At 38.2% G+C, this 18,806-nt stretch overlaps 2 protein-coding genes across 13 annotated transcripts in view; one reads left to right on the forward strand and one right to left on the reverse strand.

Annotated features, from left to right (window-relative positions):
- The window catches only part of CSPP1 (centrosome and spindle pole associated protein 1), a 59,721-nt gene extending 45,967 nt beyond the window's left edge, over positions 1-13,754 (forward strand). For 5 of the 11 annotated variants that reach the window (XM_082754048.1, XM_082754049.1, XM_082754044.1 and 2 more), the window contains 7 exons: positions 250-395; positions 1,521-1,661; positions 5,232-5,272; positions 6,590-6,653; positions 10,132-10,241; positions 10,621-10,771; positions 12,165-13,752. In XM_082754048.1, coding sequence (XP_082610174.1) covers positions 250-395; positions 1,521-1,661; positions 5,232-5,272; positions 6,590-6,653; positions 10,132-10,241; positions 10,621-10,771; positions 12,165-12,391 — 880 coding nt within the window. In that variant the 3' untranslated portion in view covers positions 12,392-13,752. Of the gene's footprint in view, positions 1-249; positions 396-1,520; positions 1,662-1,918; positions 3,317-5,231; positions 5,273-6,589; positions 6,654-10,131; positions 10,242-10,620; positions 10,772-12,164 lie in introns of those variants that run through there. The other 6 variants (XM_082754047.1, XM_082754041.1, XM_082754043.1 and 3 more) reach the window with 4 other exon arrangements.
- A 1,051-nt stretch (positions 13,755-14,805) lies between these two features.
- ARFGEF1 (ARF guanine nucleotide exchange factor 1) overlaps positions 14,806-18,806 on the reverse strand; it is a 90,798-nt gene continuing 86,797 nt past the window's right edge. Inside the window, exons 36-39 of one of the 2 annotated variants that reach the window (XM_082754054.1) lie at positions 18,479-18,647; positions 17,742-17,880; positions 16,703-16,820; positions 14,806-16,270 (exon numbers count right to left, since the gene is read on the reverse strand). In XM_082754054.1, the coding sequence (XP_082610180.1) occupies positions 16,106-16,270; positions 16,703-16,820; positions 17,742-17,880; positions 18,479-18,647 (591 nt within the window). In that variant the 3' untranslated portion in view covers positions 14,806-16,105. The remainder of the gene's footprint in view (positions 16,271-16,702; positions 16,821-17,741; positions 17,881-18,478; positions 18,648-18,806) is intronic. The other variant, XM_082754055.1, reaches the window with a different exon arrangement.

Consider the following 18,806-nt stretch of genomic DNA (forward strand, 5'->3'; position numbering starts at 1 on the left):
CTCATCAGATCAGCAGTATTAATTCCATTCCATAAAGAGGATTTTTTTTTGTTCGTTTCAAGTAGATTATTCCTTCTTATAATGCAATATATAGTGTTGTTATTTTCAAAATTATTTTCTTGTTGCAATAGCTTTATTTAAGGAATTATACTAAATGAATAAACGATATAAGTAGTATTAAATTATGTTTTCATGGAATTCATGAATATCACAGTTTTAAACTATATTTTGTTTTACGCATTTTTCAAGTGGGAAGAGAGAGAAGAATCCAAAAGACATATTTGAAATGGCCAGACTTCGTCTGCAGGCTCCAGTAAGGCGACCTTCATCAAGGGATGCACAAGATCCTGTCAATATACAGAACATTTGGGATTTTAATGAACTTAAATACAAAGGTAGGTAGATCTTGTTGAGGAAGGAAGGCTGTGAAACATCCATTATTATCTTCTGTGCTACCCAGCATTTAAAGACAAAAGCCCAAAGCAAAAACCAGCCACTTCACGGCTTCTGCCCATACACGACACACTCTGTAGACAGAGTTTTGTATGTGTGTGTCTCTGTGTGTGGCCATTTCTTCAAGTGTCTGCAGTTTAACTGTTGATACATAGATACTGCACCATGAGATGGTGGCTATGGCCAGTCACTGCACATCCACCTGACATTTAGTTGATGGGGAAACCTTTCAGATTTTTTTCTATTAGCATTTGTTGGCACACTGTATGTGGTCTTCTAAAGAATGCATGTAATTTTGATTGAGAAATGTTTTTTTCTTTTATGAAATAATTGTAAACTTCTATTAAGTTTGGATTTATAGAATACCTTGGAAATTTTGTTAAATTTTTATTATCTGATTCAATCAAGTCACGTAAAATTTATAGTTAGATTTTTAGACACACTCTAAATTTCTAATGCATTCTAGATTTTGGGGGAAGAAAGTATTACTCTTTTTCTGTAAGGGCCTTGTAACTAGATATCACATCCTGAAATTAAACAAGAGCTCAAGCCATTTCAAGTGAAGGTATGTTGACCTGCATCTCTTACACCTATCATAAAAAGTGATATATAGTGCCTTATAACACTCTGGGAAAGAGCACACCCATCCTTCATTAGTTCTGCTTCTGGAGTTGGACTATTTTCCTGTCATGTACGTGAGGTCCAAAAGAGATTCGGCATTGTAATATAGAATTACCAGTTAGGACATGCACTTAGCTTCCAGTCCTTGCTTCCTAGATTTATTATGCATTTGGTACTGTGATGTTATTGAAAGTAGAATGAATTTGATTTTTACTCCCCAACAAAATATGATTCTATGTAACTTTGTTTCTACTCCAACAGAAAAAAATATTTTTGGTATTGTAGTAAAGTTATAAAACTCCTGCTAGAGTGGCTCATCATCTTGGTCATTGTCACCATTTAAAAAAAATGTTTCTTATGGCTTTGTATCTGTATATGCTTCTTCAAAGATGTTTTTCAGAAGTATTAGTTTAAATCAAAATTTAAATTTCCTATTTTGGTTCTAGATTCTGAAACGCGCATAGGCTTGAGACACATGTACCCTGACCCTCCAAAAGATGATCAGACGCTAGAGATTCAACAGCAGGCACTGTTGAGGGAGCAGCAGAAGAAACTTGACAGAATGAGAATGAGGAGAGAAACAGGAGGTAAGGAATGAATGGACTGAGATAATTTCAGTGATTTTGTTTATTGTTTTTGTGTTTGGTGTTTAAAAAATGCCAGCTCTACTTTTATTTCCTTGATGTTCACTGTCAGCACTGCAATACAAAAGAGGAAAGCACCAGAATGCTGAAATTCTGTCATAATGTAGAGCATGGAAGTATTGAATGGCTTTGTTTATTAGTGTGACTGCCTACTTTAAGTAAATTAAAGTAATTTAACTACCTTTTTGTGTTAACTTCAGAAAAATGCAAGAGAAAAGTAGGCTGGTAACTATTTCATAAGGAAAAATGTAGAGCAAAAAAATATATGATTTGTGATAGAAGCGTTAGCAGGTAAGTTGGTAAGTTCCTTATGGCATTTCTTCAGTTCTTCAGTGAAGAAGTAGATGGCTTTGAAACTGAATTGGTTAAGTTGCAGCCAATGTGTCTCTTTTTCCTGCTTTTTGTAACATACTAGATTTTTTGTAACATATTATTTTCAGTCATGATTTCACTGCTTCATAGTTTCAGAAATCTGTATCCTTAAACAGGTTTTGCTTTAGAAACCATGCATAAGATGTCATGGCAGGCTTGAGGTTCTGGAATTAAACGTTCCTTGTCTTGCTTGACAGAAATCATCCTATTATAATAAAATTTTAACAGCCTAACATAGTAAAACTTTTTTTGTTGCATATGATGAACAGTAGTGAGAAATAAATGTAATGCCCTGCTCTTGCATGCTTTGTTTAACTTCAAATGTGGTGTTCATCCAGATATCTTTTACAGTCATGAAAAGAGTAGTATCCCAAGTTATTATTAATTAAATTAATTCAATAATTTATTATTAATTCAAGTATTTAATTACTGAGGTGGGGCAACAGGAAGTAAATGATAAACATTAAAGAGCTTTATGGAATACAGAAAATTGTGAGATGTAAATACGGAAAATATTCAGAGAAGTTGAATGCCTCTTACTATTGGTCATGCTTTGAGGCTTGGTGGTGGTGTTAGCAGTTCATATACCCATAGGTGAGAGACATTAACAAAACAGATACCAAGATGTAGAAGGTGAGAGTTACTTGAAGGGTGTTTTATTTGGTACCCTGGCGAGCGTTGCAGGGTGTCCTGTTTCTTGGACAGAGGTTTTAGTGTTCAAGTGACGTGTGTAATACTGCTAAAGGTGTAATAGAACATTGCAGTCTCAAGTAAGCCTATCTGTATCATCATCTGAGCTGATTACAAGCTCTCTGGTATCACGTAGCATCTAAATTTTGTGTATAGGGTTGTCTTCAGTCTTGCCCTTTCTTGGATTGACTGAAACGATGGAAAAGAACTTGCTACCTTCAGCTGAGAACTGTGTTCTTGATTTTTATTTATTTTTTTTTCTCCATTCGAATATTTTTCAATAGGCCAGTCTGAGAAGGCTTCAATCTAATGTTGTCTGGAGAGGAACCTCCACCAGCTAGAAAGCAAATTTGCCTTTTTTCATTAATTTTAAGGATGAGCAGTCATTTTAGACAAAAGCTAATGCTAAATGGGTAATGCAAGCTTGAATGGTTACAACCTAAACAGGCATTTCCTGCAACAACTTAGATTAGTTACTCAAGCAGCTGATTTTTAAAATGACTTTCCACTGATGTTTATGGAGGATCCTTGAGCAGCCTTTCCTCTCTCTCAATCTCTCTTACAGCTTTACAACATCATTTAGCTTTATGGCCTGTCGCTGTGTACTGAGCGAGGTAATTAATTAGTTACCATGTTATCTCTATATTTCCAGCTCATTTTCCTCAGAGACAAGTTCCTCATCTTCCCCTCACTGAAAATAGATGAGTGGTTTTATTGTCTGATTTGAGGCAGAAAGGAAGATGAATTAAAGCAATATGTGGTTTTGTACTGTGGGTAAGATGCCGTATTGTAGGCTGTAGTGGCAGAGGCTTGCCTGTTTTCCTACGCTATATGGAAATGTCCTTTACCTTACATGCTTACTGTTATGTTTTTTTTTTTTTTCTCTTTACATTACAAGAGAAATATTTTGACTGTTAGTGGAATCTGAAAAATTAGTATTTTTTATATGTCCAAAATATTTTTAAATGTTTGGTATTTCTCTATAAACAAGGAAGGTTTTTTTTTTGGTCTTCTGGATGATTATTTTTTGGGGAGACGGGAGAGGAGGCACAGGTTTGACATAGTTGTACTGAAGCTCTGGGTTCTGCTTGACTTAGGAGTGCCTTAGCAGGAGTGGGCTGTTGGTCAGTCCAGGAGGAGTGAGAGCCAGTGTGCTGTGATTTTGCGATGCTAGACAGGGTCAGGTACACACTGCGTAGATTTGCTAGACAAAGTTGCAGGAAATAGGAAAGGCATTATAAAATCTTCAAATTAAATATTTAAACTGTAGTTTCTCCTGTTGCTTGGGCTTGCTCCTTTATATTTCCAGTCTGCATGAGATCCTGTTAGGTTAACATTCAAGACGGTCACCTGTGCTCTCCAGACTGGGGATTTTTGTCCTTAGACAAGTACTTTCCTCTGTGAAATGATACGTATGCTAGGGAAGGGAGGATAATAGTTGGAAGACCTAGTACTTGGAGTTCTTGTGTATAGTTTGGGAAGTTTAAATTCTGACTTATCTGGACTTAGTTAACCTGGTGTTCTTTCTCAGTTCCATGTTCTAGTTGCGTTAGGATTCAGCAGGGTGCAGAACATGATTTTATTTAATTTGATTTTAAAAAGTCTTGCTAGCTGTTCAGCTGGTTATCTTTTAAGATGCAGTAATTCAAATAATAAATGAGGATCTTAAGGTCTCAGTAAATGAAACACGAGAGGGTAAAACAGAAACCCAAGTGTTCATGCAGCAAACTTTTGCGCCTTGATGTGTTGATTTGATGGTTTAGGCCATGCTGCCATCTCACAAACAGACATTTTTCTTACTATTTAGACAACACTTGGACATGAACCATCTATAACAAGTGTTTACAGCATTGTTGTAAACACAGCACTGAACCAGTTCTTACTGTTGCATTATAGAGAACTTTTTTTCAGAAATCAGTACAATTTAGTGGGATTTTAACGTTGAATGAAGCATAATTCTGTCTTCTAAAGGAATTAATTTCCAGTAGTAACAAAAATAGTTATACTTCCTTCTGCCGAAAAATGTGTTTAAAGTCAACAAACCAGGTTTTGAGCGATGCGAGAAATGGCTGATTTTGTTAGCTGTGAGCCACATTGTTCTGGTGTGAAAAGTGTGCTTGCTGATTGGGAGAGACTGGTAAGTGCAGCCCTAACAAGGTGCACACATGCCCAGCATGCTCAGAAATAATATACTACTGAGTTCTGTTTGATTTTTCTGATACTACTTAAATTGACATAAGGAAACTGCCATGACCATGGCATTCAAATGTTTTGAAATGATTCATTAAAATATACAGAATTCTTAAGAAAGCTGTAGTAATGCATATATATATATATATATATTTGTAATATTACAAGTTTTATCAGCATATTATGTTTTGGTATTAACCGTTTGTTTTTTTTTTTCCAATATTATGATTTTGTCCCTTGTGCATGTGGTTGTTGATGAAGATGATTGTGCTTCTGGCTGTAACCTACAAACCATGGGACTGGTAAGAATAAAACAGCTTTTTTTTTTTTTTTTTTTTTTTTTTTAAATCATATTACTTTGTTTTTTTCAAGCGTGAGACATAATTGTTAAATTCTGTGGCTTATATAGAATTTGGAGGAAAGAATAACAGGCAGGTAACAAGACAGCAAGACTACTTATTTATCTTGCTTGTTAATACAATGAATAACAGCTTCGTTACATTTGATGTACAAGTTGTTTATCTTTGTATACAGAGATAGTTGGATACTCAAACTTTTTTTTTTTTTTTTTAATATTCATCTGTACTTTGTATTCATGTGATCTGGGGGCGTGAATTAGTAGCAAAAGCCAAGCCAGTAGCAGTTGCTGTGAATTTGGATGACTCAAGTGATTCACACAGCAGTAAATAATTAGACTTAGTGTCTCAAATTAGATGTTTATATTCTGATGTAGTGAGAAGAGCACAATAAAGTGCTGTCAATTTGGAATTTTTTTTACTAACCCAGCTATAGAACAGCAGAGTTCAGTGGTGTCTCATGGGATTGTGGGACCGTGCAAGATAAAAGACTGTGCAATAGCCAAGCCATTCGCCTCAAGGATAATACTGTAACCATATACAGAAGGGGAACATTATTTAAATAAAACCCAAACCTTAATGCATTTTAAAGTTGTAAATTATTACCTGGAATTCTTCTTCGGAGCAGTGATTTACCGTAACAATTTTCTCTTGTTCCATTTCCTCTAATAGTTCCCATTACTTTGATTTTGGAGTGATTTTCAATATAAATTTTCCTAGTAGAATTCCTGTAACAAATGGTTGCGACTCTGCAATGAGCTGTAAGCCATGCTCTTAAGTGCTTGTTATTACTACACAGGTATTTGCTATTTTAATGCCAGAGATTGTATGTGGTGGGATTAGTGAAACATAAGGAATCTTTCTTCATTTGATCAGAAGTTTGTACAAACCTTGGAAGCTGGCTTTAGGTTTGCACCTAGTGTTGACTTTTCTAAAACTCAAGCAGAGTGACTAGGGTGCATTTATTGGTGGATGTGTGGGTTACACAAAGCACCACAACAGTGGCCATGTGTAGATGGTTTCAGTGCATGATGTTGCTACAGAAAGTCAAAAAAAAACAATGCTTACAGAGAACTGAACTATATTTAAAAAATGCATTGTTTTATAGCTATGAAGTAAAGCCTTTATAGCCTACAGAGCACTGCATAGCTGCTATTTATTTTGCAGAGCTTCGGCAAATGTTAAATTTCTATTATTTATCATTAGGTCTCCAAAAGACACAGCGACATCTGACTTGGCATGTTTTCTGTTTCCCTTTTGTAGTTCAGAAATGACTCCGATGAGTTTTTGAAGAATTCCCTGCTGGAATCCGACAGTGCTTTTATTGGTGAGTTTATAGCTCCCTTTAACTGTGGGATGATGCATGTACAAACACGCCGTTAAATATAATGATGTTTCTCTACAATGGTTATTGCTGCTTTAAAAGTTGCAGTGGGTACAGCAATTGTGATTTTTAGTGTTAGAAAATTACTACTCCACATAAAAATGTAGATCTTTATGGGGTTGTACTGCAATAAATTTGGGTAGATCATGCCTAAAATTAATGGTGCTGCTAAGTAGCCTCACACTACTTCATATCTTTTCATGAGAAAGCATCTTCCTTTGTAGTGCTCCGATTGGGATCTTAGTCTTGTTGAGGAACTTTATCTGTTTTGTTTTTGTGGGTTGTTTTTAGTGGGATATTCTGGGTTTTGTTTTTTAACTAAAAATCAGAAATGAGGAAAAAAAAAAAACAACAGCTGAGGTTTCTAAGTGCTATTTTTCCATTAATAGGTATTACAGAGCCTTGAAATTCTCTTGTATCTTCAATGGGAAATAATGTTACGAGGCTTTTTATTCTTTCCTGTCGGGGAAATGCAGTTGGTTCCTGCAAAAGCTTTTTAATGAAACTAGATATATTTCCATATCCTGATGATTATAATCTCTGCTTTTGCTTAAGAGCAGGATTTTTCGTTTGAAAAGTATTTCTAGCAGGTGCTGGAGTACACAGCAGAACCTGGCCTTAGGAAGGGCTTTCAGGATATTGCTTTTAGACTTTTCTAATGCATTTGGTACTCTCTTTAGTCTGCATTAGACTCTTCAGATTAGGCAATACTAGTTGTTATCTGCTGCCCAAATGATGAAAAGGTGTTTAGTGTCCCTTGATATGATGGTCTGGAATCTGGCGAAATATCCTGTGCCTAATAGTAGCCAGAAGAGGTGCCTGGGGAAGAATATGAGGAGGGCAGGCGTGTAGCAGCATTGCAGGGTACTCTTCAGCCTCAAGTGCTTCGTAGCTGAGGGGCTTCCCGAGTCAAATGTGTTTGTATTTAGTAAGTCACGAAAAGCTGGGTCCTCAGCAGGTTGCCTGCCATGAATTGGGATCAGTACTTCTGAATTCCTGTGGCCGTTTAACATCAACAGCATGGTGGGGATGAACTTCCACGTCTCACTGTGTCTTGTGTTAAGCATCTCCTGTCATCTGCTTCACCTGTGCAACGTGGTGCTCCCCGTTCTTTTATTAGCCGCTTTCACGAAGGTTCATGGATTTTATAGTCCTCATTCTTCTCCTCCTCTTCCCTCTCCAGTTGATTTCTGCAACTTAGTGAGGTGGTGGAGTTAATGTAGGATACTATTCACACTTCTTTTTTCTTTTTTTCCATAAATCATTTTTGGTGTTAAAAAACGTGTTCTGTGGACACTGACAGAAACTTTTTACTCTTTGTGCTATTTGACTTTTATAAACAGCTACTGAAAATTTGAATAGGAATCTGGTGACTTCTGTCCCTGAAATGAAGATAAAAAACCATTGTTATCAGTAGGCTACCGGCTCAGTGAATTGTGCTGACGTTTTCTGGGGGCCTTTTGGGAAGCAGTTTAACTTGGGGTGCATTTTAATAACGCTTTTCATTTCCTAGGAAAAGCAGTAACACTTTATTTTTTTTTTTAACACAAGATTAAAATATAACTCAATTTGATAATAGGTAGCAGCATCACAAATGAATTTGTCTTTCCTACAGTCAGAAATCTTAATTGGGAATAAAGAGGGTTATCAGTCTTTTTTGTTTGTTTGTTTGTTTTTCTTTTTCTTTTCTTTTTTTTTTTTTTTGGTCGCTTGAAACCCTACAGTTTGGTAGTTTTAATGCAGTGATTTGAAAGCATGGCTGCACAGCAGAAGGAAGGATGCTTAAAGGACCTAGTAGCATCTTACACTGACAAAGCACTAGGGGTTAAAAATAAATACTTCTGTAGCTTCTAGTTTGTTTCTGTTGTGATAAATTCAAATGCTTGAACAAACTGTTGTACTCTAATAGCACTGTCATGTTACCTTCTGACTCGAAGTCTGATAAGTGGATTGTTAGCCATGTACCCTTCAAAATTATGCTTCGTGTTCTGCCTCCGGTGAAACTGGGGGGGAGGTAGAAGAGGAAAAGGGACTAAAATCTTCATTTCTAGGAGGAAAAAAAAAAAGTAATATGAACATTTTTTTAAAAATTACCTGTTTTTGTGTCTATGAACTTCCTTGTTATTAGTAGAGATCAAATTTGTTTTTCAAAACATAAGTATTGCAGGTTTTAACCATAAAAAGTTAATTTCTAAATTTAAGTTGAAGGTTATCGAAACTCGTGAATAATGAAATATTTAATATTTCATCACAATTTTGTTTTGAAATTGCTAGCAAATTAAAACAAACGTTACTTCCATGGTTGTGGTTTATTTTTAATGTCACAGTGTCCATTAAAAAAAATAATTTAAGACAAATACTGCAGAATTGTTCTTTAGTGTGTGTACATCTGTATGTACATAAATATTTATCTTGTTTTTAACTTACTGTGTCACACTAGACTAAGAGCCTTCCCAAAAAAACATTATTTCATTGTCACAAAGTAATTGGTGGCAACGGGTTCTGTATTCCCCTTCATGCAGGATCCTTCCCTCTTTGTGGAGGCTGTGTTTTACTGGAGTATGAGAGGCACTGAGCTAAAGCACGGAGCCTGCTGACTGCACCCAGCCCGCAGCAGAGCCACAAACCAGCACTCAAGCAGCAGTTACTGGTGCAGGAGAAAAAAACACTGTTTCAAACAGTTTGCATTTGAATTAGTTTCCAGAATTAGTAAAGGAAGGGGAAATCAGCAAAATAGTTTGAAGCAGAGACATCACCTTTGGCTTCATTTATATTATAAACATGGATTTAACCCCCCCATACCACTGCTGTCATGTGAGATGTGATCAAAAAATTAGGATTTCTTTTTTTGTATGAACAGATTCTAACACTTTATTCCATGAAAAAGCCAGGATATGACTAAGATGTGATTAAGGAACTGATTACATTATCATAAATCCCATGCAACTTACTTACATGCATAATTTAGTACACTTGTAAAGCAAGTGCATTACTGAAATGCGTTGCTGATTTCATTCCACCCAAACATTCTTGCCATCTGATTATATCCTTTGTGCTGTCAATTTGCCTCGTGTTCTCCCTTGTTCTCACTTGAGCACTCATTGCTTTCATGAAAGGTCTCGGTATAAACAACAAGATATGGTGAAGTCGGGCACTGGATTTGTGGGACGGGAAATGCCTGCTCTCTGTGGAAGCTATTCCTTGCCTTTGCTTGAAGCTCATCCCTTGCTGCTGTTGTGCTACCTTGGTCTTTTTTGTGCCTATGGGTAGCACTGGTGCCATGCAAGAAGTCCGTGTTAAATATGTGCCTCTGATACCTGTGGTTAGGTCAAGCACAATACACTGACCTGTTTTGAAGCATAAATGGGTTTGAACACTGTAGAATTTTGGTCTCTTTGAAAATGATTTCACCTTCTTGCAGGTGCTAATGGAGAAACATTTCCAGCCTTAGGAGAAGTTAATTTATCATCACAGCCTGCACCTTCTGCAAGGGAGAGGAGACGAATAAGGAAGAAAGCATTGGAGTGCACTGTAAGTATGATAGCCAGATGGACTTAAATACGGAGGTAGAGCCCAAATCTAACCTGGTCAGACAGCTCCTGTGGGTCCTTAGTGGCTGGATGATACGGGTACTTTTAAAAAGGACAACTAGCTTATGCATGTGCATTATCGTCGTGGTTTAACCTGGCAGGTAGCTGAGCATCACACAGCCATTCACTTAACTCCCCAGGGTGGGATGGAGGAGAGAGTTGTAAAAGGTAAAAGTGTGAGAACTCATGGGTCAATGTTAGGACAGTTTAATAAGAAAAAAGAGTAAACAAAACAAGAGATGCCCAATGAAGAAAATTAACCCTATCCCAGCCAGAAGCAGCTTTACTGAAGGATTTGTGCATGTTTGTGTTTTCTGCAGGAAGATGTTCCACGAGACCAGACCCCGTTGCTGCAGCCTGACAACTTCTCTTTGCACTCCAACTTCAGCCTTGATGTTGATCAGATGAAGGGCAAAAATGAGGAACGATTGCGCAGACTGACTGAACTCCAGCAGAAGTCTGCTCACCTAGGTATGCTCTGTGCATTAAAGCTGATGTAGGAAATGCTAATATTAAGTAATTACATTAGCTAGAGGAACAAACATTAATATATGGCCTGTAGTTAACAGGGAGCATCTGCTTCAAACAGGAATTAGTTACAGAGTGCTGTACCTGTTGCAAGAGGTTGCCCAGAAAATTTCAAGAGTATTTTAGAGTAAACTTAGAAGAGCAACTCCTGTCTGTTCAGCCTGGACAGGACTGTGGTACAGACAGGACTTCTACCTGTCCTGTGTATATTGTACCTCACGTGGCAGTGTGTCCCTGCTACCAGGAGGATGTGGGTATCCAGCTGCATAACTGAAATGCTACTGGAAAGAAATCAAACTTCTGACTGATGTTGACAAGATGCCCAGCCTTTAATTTAGCTGATGCAATTTGTGCTAATGAATTCTTTCATATGAGACTGAAATCTTTTTTTTTTCTTCTTTTTTTTTTTTTTTTTCAGTAGGGCAGTTGCTATGCTGTCTAGGTAATTACAGTATCAGTGTCCTTTTTCTAAACTTAATGAGAGTGTAGATGATGGCAGGTTTTTTTTCTGATTCTGTTTCTATGGGTACTCTTACAACCAGCTCATTTTTTTTTGTTTATTATAGCCATTTTACTGTGATTTTTCAGTTCTTAAAAAAATAACAAACACAACCCAAACCACCATTCATATTCATTGCTTCTGTATTCTAAACAAATGTATTACCCAAACCCTTCACTGCTTTTAGTCCATCCAAACATTTTTGCCCTGTGAACTCCTTTTGCTTCTCTGCCCTTGTTCTCTATCATCTCTTCTTTATAATTGTTCTTACTTCCAGCTTCTGGAAAATTTAAATAATTACTTTATCTTAGGATGCTTTTCAGAATGGCTGTGCCTTAGTATTATTAGCTGTGCTGGAATGTGTTGTGATGTGTACATTCATTTGCATTTATGCTGTTTACCAGTGTTAAAATATTTCTCTTTCTTGAGCTTAAAGAGGCTGTCTCTACAGGAGTGGCTGTAACGCTGTAATTTAATGGCTTTATATTTATATACGCATATATGCAGTAGCAGACCTGACTCCTCTCTGCAAGAGGAGGCTTTAGGAAAGCAAGAAGTCTGCCAGGTGCACGCCGGTTGCCTCTACCTGCCCCGTGTCAATCTGACGTGGGGAGGAACGGTTGGCATTAGCCATGGAAGGCCTGCAGGATTTACCGACTATGCTGGGCCCATTCCCCAGAACATCTGAAATGCGTGTTAAGTAGAAACAAACGCCACCTGAAGGCATTATGCCTTGTGCCTTTATTCCAGGTGACCATGTTCAGTGTGGCAGTGATGTTGTGACAAGCTGCGTTAAGCTTTTTCTCCTTCAACATGTTTGCTGCCCTCTTTCCCCAGGTGACAACATTTCCTTAGGGGACACGGATGACCTGTTGAAGCGCTCTCCATCCAAGGACGGCCAGCGGCCCGCTTCTGGTGACTCCATTGCAACAGAGCCCTGGCTGCGCCCGGGCACTTCGGAAACGCTCCGAAGGTTCATGGCCGAGCAGCCGAGCCCAGCAAAGCTTTCCCCCGAGAACACGCTGCTGCTCAGCTGGCAAGGCCTCTCAACCGCGCATGGCTGACCCAAACCTGCCTCGACACCAGCTGTGCCTTTCCACGGGGAATGGACTGTCCCGGCCCATCACTACTGCACTTTTATGGTCTCTCGTAGGGGTAGTTCTACTTCATGTGAATAGCGGGGAGCTCTCTGTGTGTAATTTAAATGATAGCAATAATGAAGAAAGAGACGCTGCAGCGTAATGGAGACTCTCAGAGCAGGGATGTTTACGCATTACATCACAGTGGAATTGGAGTCATAGTCCAGTGGTTTTTGCACTTTTTATTCGAGTTAGTTTCAACCTCAGAGATGATTTACCAGAAAAAAACTCTGTGTGTGTGTGTGTGAATTTGATATTAAATCAAAGTTATTTTTTAGCTTTGTTTATAGCCTAACTCAAAAACTGTTTGGAAAGAGGAGCCCAGCAGCAGGGGTAGAGGTTAAGCTTTTACCAAAAGAGTAAATAACTTGCGAGGAGGGCACTTGCTCCTTTCATAGTGATGAGTGCCTGCCCTGCTCAAAAGGTCAGCAAACAGTTTTATGGAAAAAAAAGTCTATTAGCATTGTATCGTATGTTTCTAACTTGTTATGTGCTGGAACTGCAGATAGTGTTGCATATATTTAATTTATGTTTCCGATTTAAGAGTTAATAAATTATTTTGTTACTAAAGACTGTGAAAGACAACTTTAATTTTCATTTATCACTTGCTTCAGCTTGCTGTTACTAATGAACAGACTAGAAAGGCCAAGGCAGTTCTGTGATGAAGGCAGGTAACAGATGCTTGCTTAAGGTTGTGGTGCCAAGCTTCTTTGTGCATTTAGCATGTTCCTTCCCAGCAAGAAGTGCATCAGTGTTACTCATCAGCCCAAACGCTTGTCACATCCATCAGTTTGGGTAGGACAGCAGTGGCTAGAAACACATCTTACTAGCATAACAGGATACCCGGGCCAGCCTATGAATTGTGTACATCAGTGCTGCCTGATTCTGAATTTCCCAGAAAGGTAGGAATCCCAAAATAAGTTTAAGCAAAAAGAAAACTTTTTACAATAATCAGAGTCCCTCACGCTGAAGCCCACCTTACATGTCTCGTAGGTCAAAATACATCACGTACCAGCCTTCCCCTGAGTTTTGATACCTGCTAACTCTTCAGGTGCACTGCAAGTTGGTGCGAATCAGTCACTGTATAACCTCTTGGTCCTTCAGAAAGGATCCTCCCCATCTTTCCTTCACCTTTTTCTGTGTGTCAGAAGTTCAGTTACTCTTGCTTGTCAGGATTTGAGAAAGAAAAAAGTAGGGAAGTCTACTCTGCAAAATAAATGCAGCTACAACCCCCTGACCTTCCCTCCAGTTCAGCATGAATAAAACAGTATTCCTGACACCCAGCCCCCTTTGCTGATAATGACTGTGGCCGTGAGCTTGTAGAGAGCTGCACGTTGAACTTGAGAGCCAGAGTAGCTCATACAGTTTTGGTACTTCAAGAACTAGAGAGGTAGGCAGAAGAGTAATAATACAGGGGCTCTGCTTTCAGCGAAGAGAAGACTAAAATGGTATTAGACATTTTCCACTCAAGCAATAAAATAAGATAGGGCATGAAAAGGCCATCTACTTAAAAATCATTACTAAAACAGGAGCTGCACAAGAGAACAATAAAGCAGTATGGATTAAATCAATAAAACCCTCACCGAACTCCAGTAGCTATTGTACTCATGGGTACAGAATGCTGCATGTTGACCACAGATTTAAACAGGAACTAGGCAGATAACATGGCTAAGACACACGAAGGGCTGTTAACAGTGCCCTGGCTACCAGTATTAAGAACACATCAAAAACGGTACCAAGGACACTGTTTGGTACAGGCATGAGGGACAGGAGGACATGATTAGGGATGGGACACTTTGGGCTTGCTCTGAGAATTATCAGTGGTCACTGGCAAACAGGTGAGCAAGACCTCAGGTCTGGCCCAGTAAGGTGGTTTGAAATTGAAACATTACACAACAAATTGGAAAATAATTAAAAAAACAGCCCACTAGGACAGACTGTTCAATTAAAATTAATTAAACTCACCTCAGTTCTCCAAGACCAAGAAATTCAATTTGCTTTTGCTCCACCCCAATTAACATTATGAGGGAAGAACTACTCACAGGTCATACCTTTTAATTCCCTTCACTGGCTCCTCCAGAGCTATTCCACTGAGCTGCTTATGCTTGCTTTCAGAGCCTGCTGCAACGTGCTACATTTCCCTCCTCTCTCAGTTCAGCAGGGAGAGACAGGTTCATCCCACGCTGAGGTCAGGCTCCCTCACCTACCTTCTCAGTCTCCATATAAGAACTTGCTGAAGAACAACCCAATTCCACTCTTACTTACAAACCAAAACACCCCCAATGGCTGGGGTTTGGTCCTTGGAAGCATGAAAAGCACAGGAAGCTATAAAACAAGTGCTGTGGGTTAGCCTGGTTTTGATTGCACTGATGAAAGAGTTCAAAAACTTTATTGACCTATAACCTGATTAGAATATGCCAGATGAGAACCAAATATTGTACAGAAAGTTGTACAGAATTTTTTTTTACATAGAAAACTTTACATATCTGTACCATATACATTTTGTCCATCTGAAAAAAATTTCTACATCCATTGTAATACAGAATGCTTGACAATCTTGTCTTTTAACCATCAGAGCACAATTCACAGTATGAATACATTGCCAATAAATTTAACCATCCCCAAACCATGCCAGATTTGTTACTTGAATATATTCAACATTAAATTCTGTACATAAGAGTGAAATCTACATCAAACAAAAAACATGTGACAGCAGACACAACCTAGACTTGTTTGCAGTGATTCAAGTTCCAGTCCTTGAAGGATCATCATTTCAATGGCTCATTATATTGAAAAGCCCTAAAACAAGTATATTACAGGTAGTTATGTCAGTCGTGATATTTCTACCTCTGTTCTTGACAAAAGTCAGCAACACTAACTGCTGGGCTACAATGAAACAAAAACAAAAACAAAGAAAATCACAACCCCAAAAAAGAAACCCAAACTTCTAGTGCATTTGGTAAACAATAAAGTGTTATGGGTTTTCAGCAAATCAATAATACAGAAATAAAACAATTCAGGAAGAACTGTATAGTGTTAGAGAGTTTATATTACAGACCTGCATCTCTGTACATTTTTCACAGAAGGATGATTACCAATGTCTCAGACAGCCTGAGTGTGCAAAAATCTTAGAATAAGAATATCAGACATAGTTGCTAAATATCTTTTACCATGAACAATAATCTCCATTTTCTTTTCACTATAAACATTTTATCCTTCAAAATACAGCTCTCCTGAGTTGTACTTCTTGCAGAAGCTCAAACCTTTACATATATAGTTCTTTGGGTACATTTTCCTTTCACACCCTCCATAAACATCTGTTGCTATACTGCTGTCTAGGACAGTAAAGGATATTGCAGCCCGTGCTGACGAGAGGACTGTGCTAAAAACCGGCTCTACGCTCAGCATGAGCCAGGTAAGAGAAACCGATAGAGATAATCCATCAGGAAATAAAGGGACTGGAGTGTTGCAAGCCTTAATTACAGTTGTAAGCATCTGTACCATTAATCCTCGGATACACACTGCCAGACAAAGAAACCATTGTTATGGATACCTAGACAGAACGGCTCAGCTACCTGGTCCTTTTATTTAGCTGAGGAGTACAAACTTCTAAACAGAGCAATACCCAGTCACTCTCTGCTACTGCTTGCTTATTGCAGACTCTTGTTCTGGGGGTTGGGATATCTGAAAAACCACACCAATCCGCAGAAAAAACCTTCGCAGAACAGCTCGAAGTTCAGGAATAAGATCAAACTGCATAATTTCACACAACAGGGGATAGTAGAACGATGCATGAGCCTTGAACTGAGGAGAAAACAGACAGAAGAAGTTATTCTGATGCATCAATACACCTCAGAAGCCCCGTTCAAAGTGAAGAATTTTAAATACCCTCCCAAGTCGAGGTGAGAAAGCCACAATGACAAGCAGAAACATGGTTATAACTGAAGCTGGCAGTGCTAGAATAAGACGGCTGTGAAGCATTTTGACAGATCGCACTAGCTACACACAGATCCCTACAAATCCTCGTTCTGCAAAGGAGGAATTTTTTCCTTATCAGTTAAGTTTTTTTTGTTGTAGTTGCCCCCCTCACTGGTAACCATCAAGTGCTGTTGCAATGCAGATGTAGATTCCCACAACAAACACTGCCTATAGAGCAGCAGGAACTTTACAAGTATGTGACTGTGTGTGATGAACCAGTCTTGAGCTACATATTACCTGAATTCCAAAGTTACTTACCCTTTCATCACTTATCTTCAGGACTTTAGTCAAAAATAGCAGTAGCAGATTAGTCCAGGCTTCCCGATGACTTTCTGATGTAAGAGTGAGAAAGTAACTCAGAGCCTCACTGCAGACACTGGAGAGAAAAGACAAAAAACTAGTAAGTAACATTTTATTTTGAGCTCTACTCCAGAGAGAGCTTTGGCATTTTAACTACACCAGTCTAGAGCACTGGTGTGCAGCAGCATCATTTTATGAAAAGTACTGCAAGCCTGACTATTGATAAAATACGGTGATTTTGCTCAACTGAAAACCGAAGTCTTAGGACCTCACTGTTTGCAGTACACTTAATGAGGAGTATTTAAATGCATGTGACAAAATGATATGTAGACTTTAAAAATTCAGCTCATGCTGATGTAATTAGGTAGTTTTTCAGCTTTGCTCCTTGGTCTATAAACCTTAAAATACTTCCATTGTGTTACCACCATGGTTTCAAGCCCTCTGTTATCCCAACAATTGCTTGAAGGACTTTGTAAACTAAAAACATTCAGATGAACCTTAGTATTCAAACTCATGAAAAATCAACAAGCCAAAAGCTTGTGTGCCCACAGGCTCCTGAAGGCCAGTGTTCAGTTCTACAGATGAAAACAAACAGCATCAGTTCCCTAAAATTGCCGAGGTTTACTAAAAGGAAAAAAATCAGACAGCAAGGTTTAAGTGATGTTGTTTTTTTTTCTTTTTAAAGAACAGCAACCTTTTACAACAATCTCTCAAGTACCCACACGCTATAAAAAAAAAAAAAGACTGTGATAAAACCTTTTTCTCTCACGCAAAAGGTGTAAGATACAAAAAGGACAAAAAGCAGAGACAACATTAGTAGCTGCAGGCACCCTCCATACAACATAAAAGCTCTTAATATTAGCTGCGACCACCACCATATAGTGTTAGCTCTAGCAAGTTTACTGCAAACAAGAGTTAAAAAAACAAACAACAACAAAAAACACATTCTTTTATAAACCAGAGATAATACAAACAGGTTCAGCTATGTGGCCCTTACTTTAGTAGTCTTTGCTGGACTTCTTCCCATGCGCTGGTACGGCTTTCATCCATGTACATACGGAACAGAATGCGCAGCCCACAGGCAAGACTACTCGTCTCCTGTTTCAGAAGATTAGGCTTTGATTTGCCTTTGAAACCTACAGAAATTAAAAAGAATCCATTTAGATTTTTTATTTTCATCTTCCATGTTTCCTAACTGTCCCCTACCTCTCCTGAGTATGGTCTGCATATAGTTAGAAGAACCACCTTAATGTTTTATATATTGTTATTATGTATTTATATATTTCATATATTTCTATATTAATACAGCTAACTTTGGTGCAAGGAATAGATTAAACCACAGACTACAGAGATTCTATTTTAGATCTATTTTGGAAAACACCATATATTTCAAGCTTACACTTGTAAGTACAACAACCCTCCTGAAATGGTTGGGGGGTTTTGTACCTGCAGCTTGCAAACACGGGACTCACAGCTACAGTGAGCGATCAGTTCAGCAGTTGTATACACTGAAAAGTAATGCAGCGAAACCTTAAATTTTAAGAAATTAAAAAGGTATTTGCACCTGTACAGATGAGGTCTCCTCTCCTTAAGGATTTCTAAGGTCATAAATTTACAGCCTCATTTTGAATATTACATTTCAGCATCACAGCAATTTTTGACCTATTTTTGGGGTGAATTCGAAGCACAGTAAAATGTTCTTGCAAAAATATTTCTCCAAAGAGACTGACTCACCTGCTTTCCAGAGAGCGGTTCTTTGTTCATTGTTTGAATTAAATGCTTTAGCAAATCTGTGAGATTCCAGCAGACAATCGAGAAGTTTGAAAAGCTGCTGTGACGTTAGGAAACGATACATCCCTTGATCTTGTGTATCCACATGGACATCAAAGTCTACTGCATCTCTCTATTAAAAACAAAAGAGAGATTTCAAGTCACAATTAAAAAATGTCTTCATCAAGCTCTTTGATAAATTCATCCCACCCTGTTTTCATCTGTACCTGTATTTAAACTTAATACAGTTTTAAGTTGTATCCACAGAGCAGTTACTGAAATCTGTGAAAAA

This window comes from Aythya marila, assembly GCF_965140915.1.
Source record: "Aythya marila genome assembly, chromosome: 2".
Lineage (NCBI taxonomy): Eukaryota > Metazoa > Chordata > Aves > Anseriformes > Anatidae > Aythya > Aythya marila.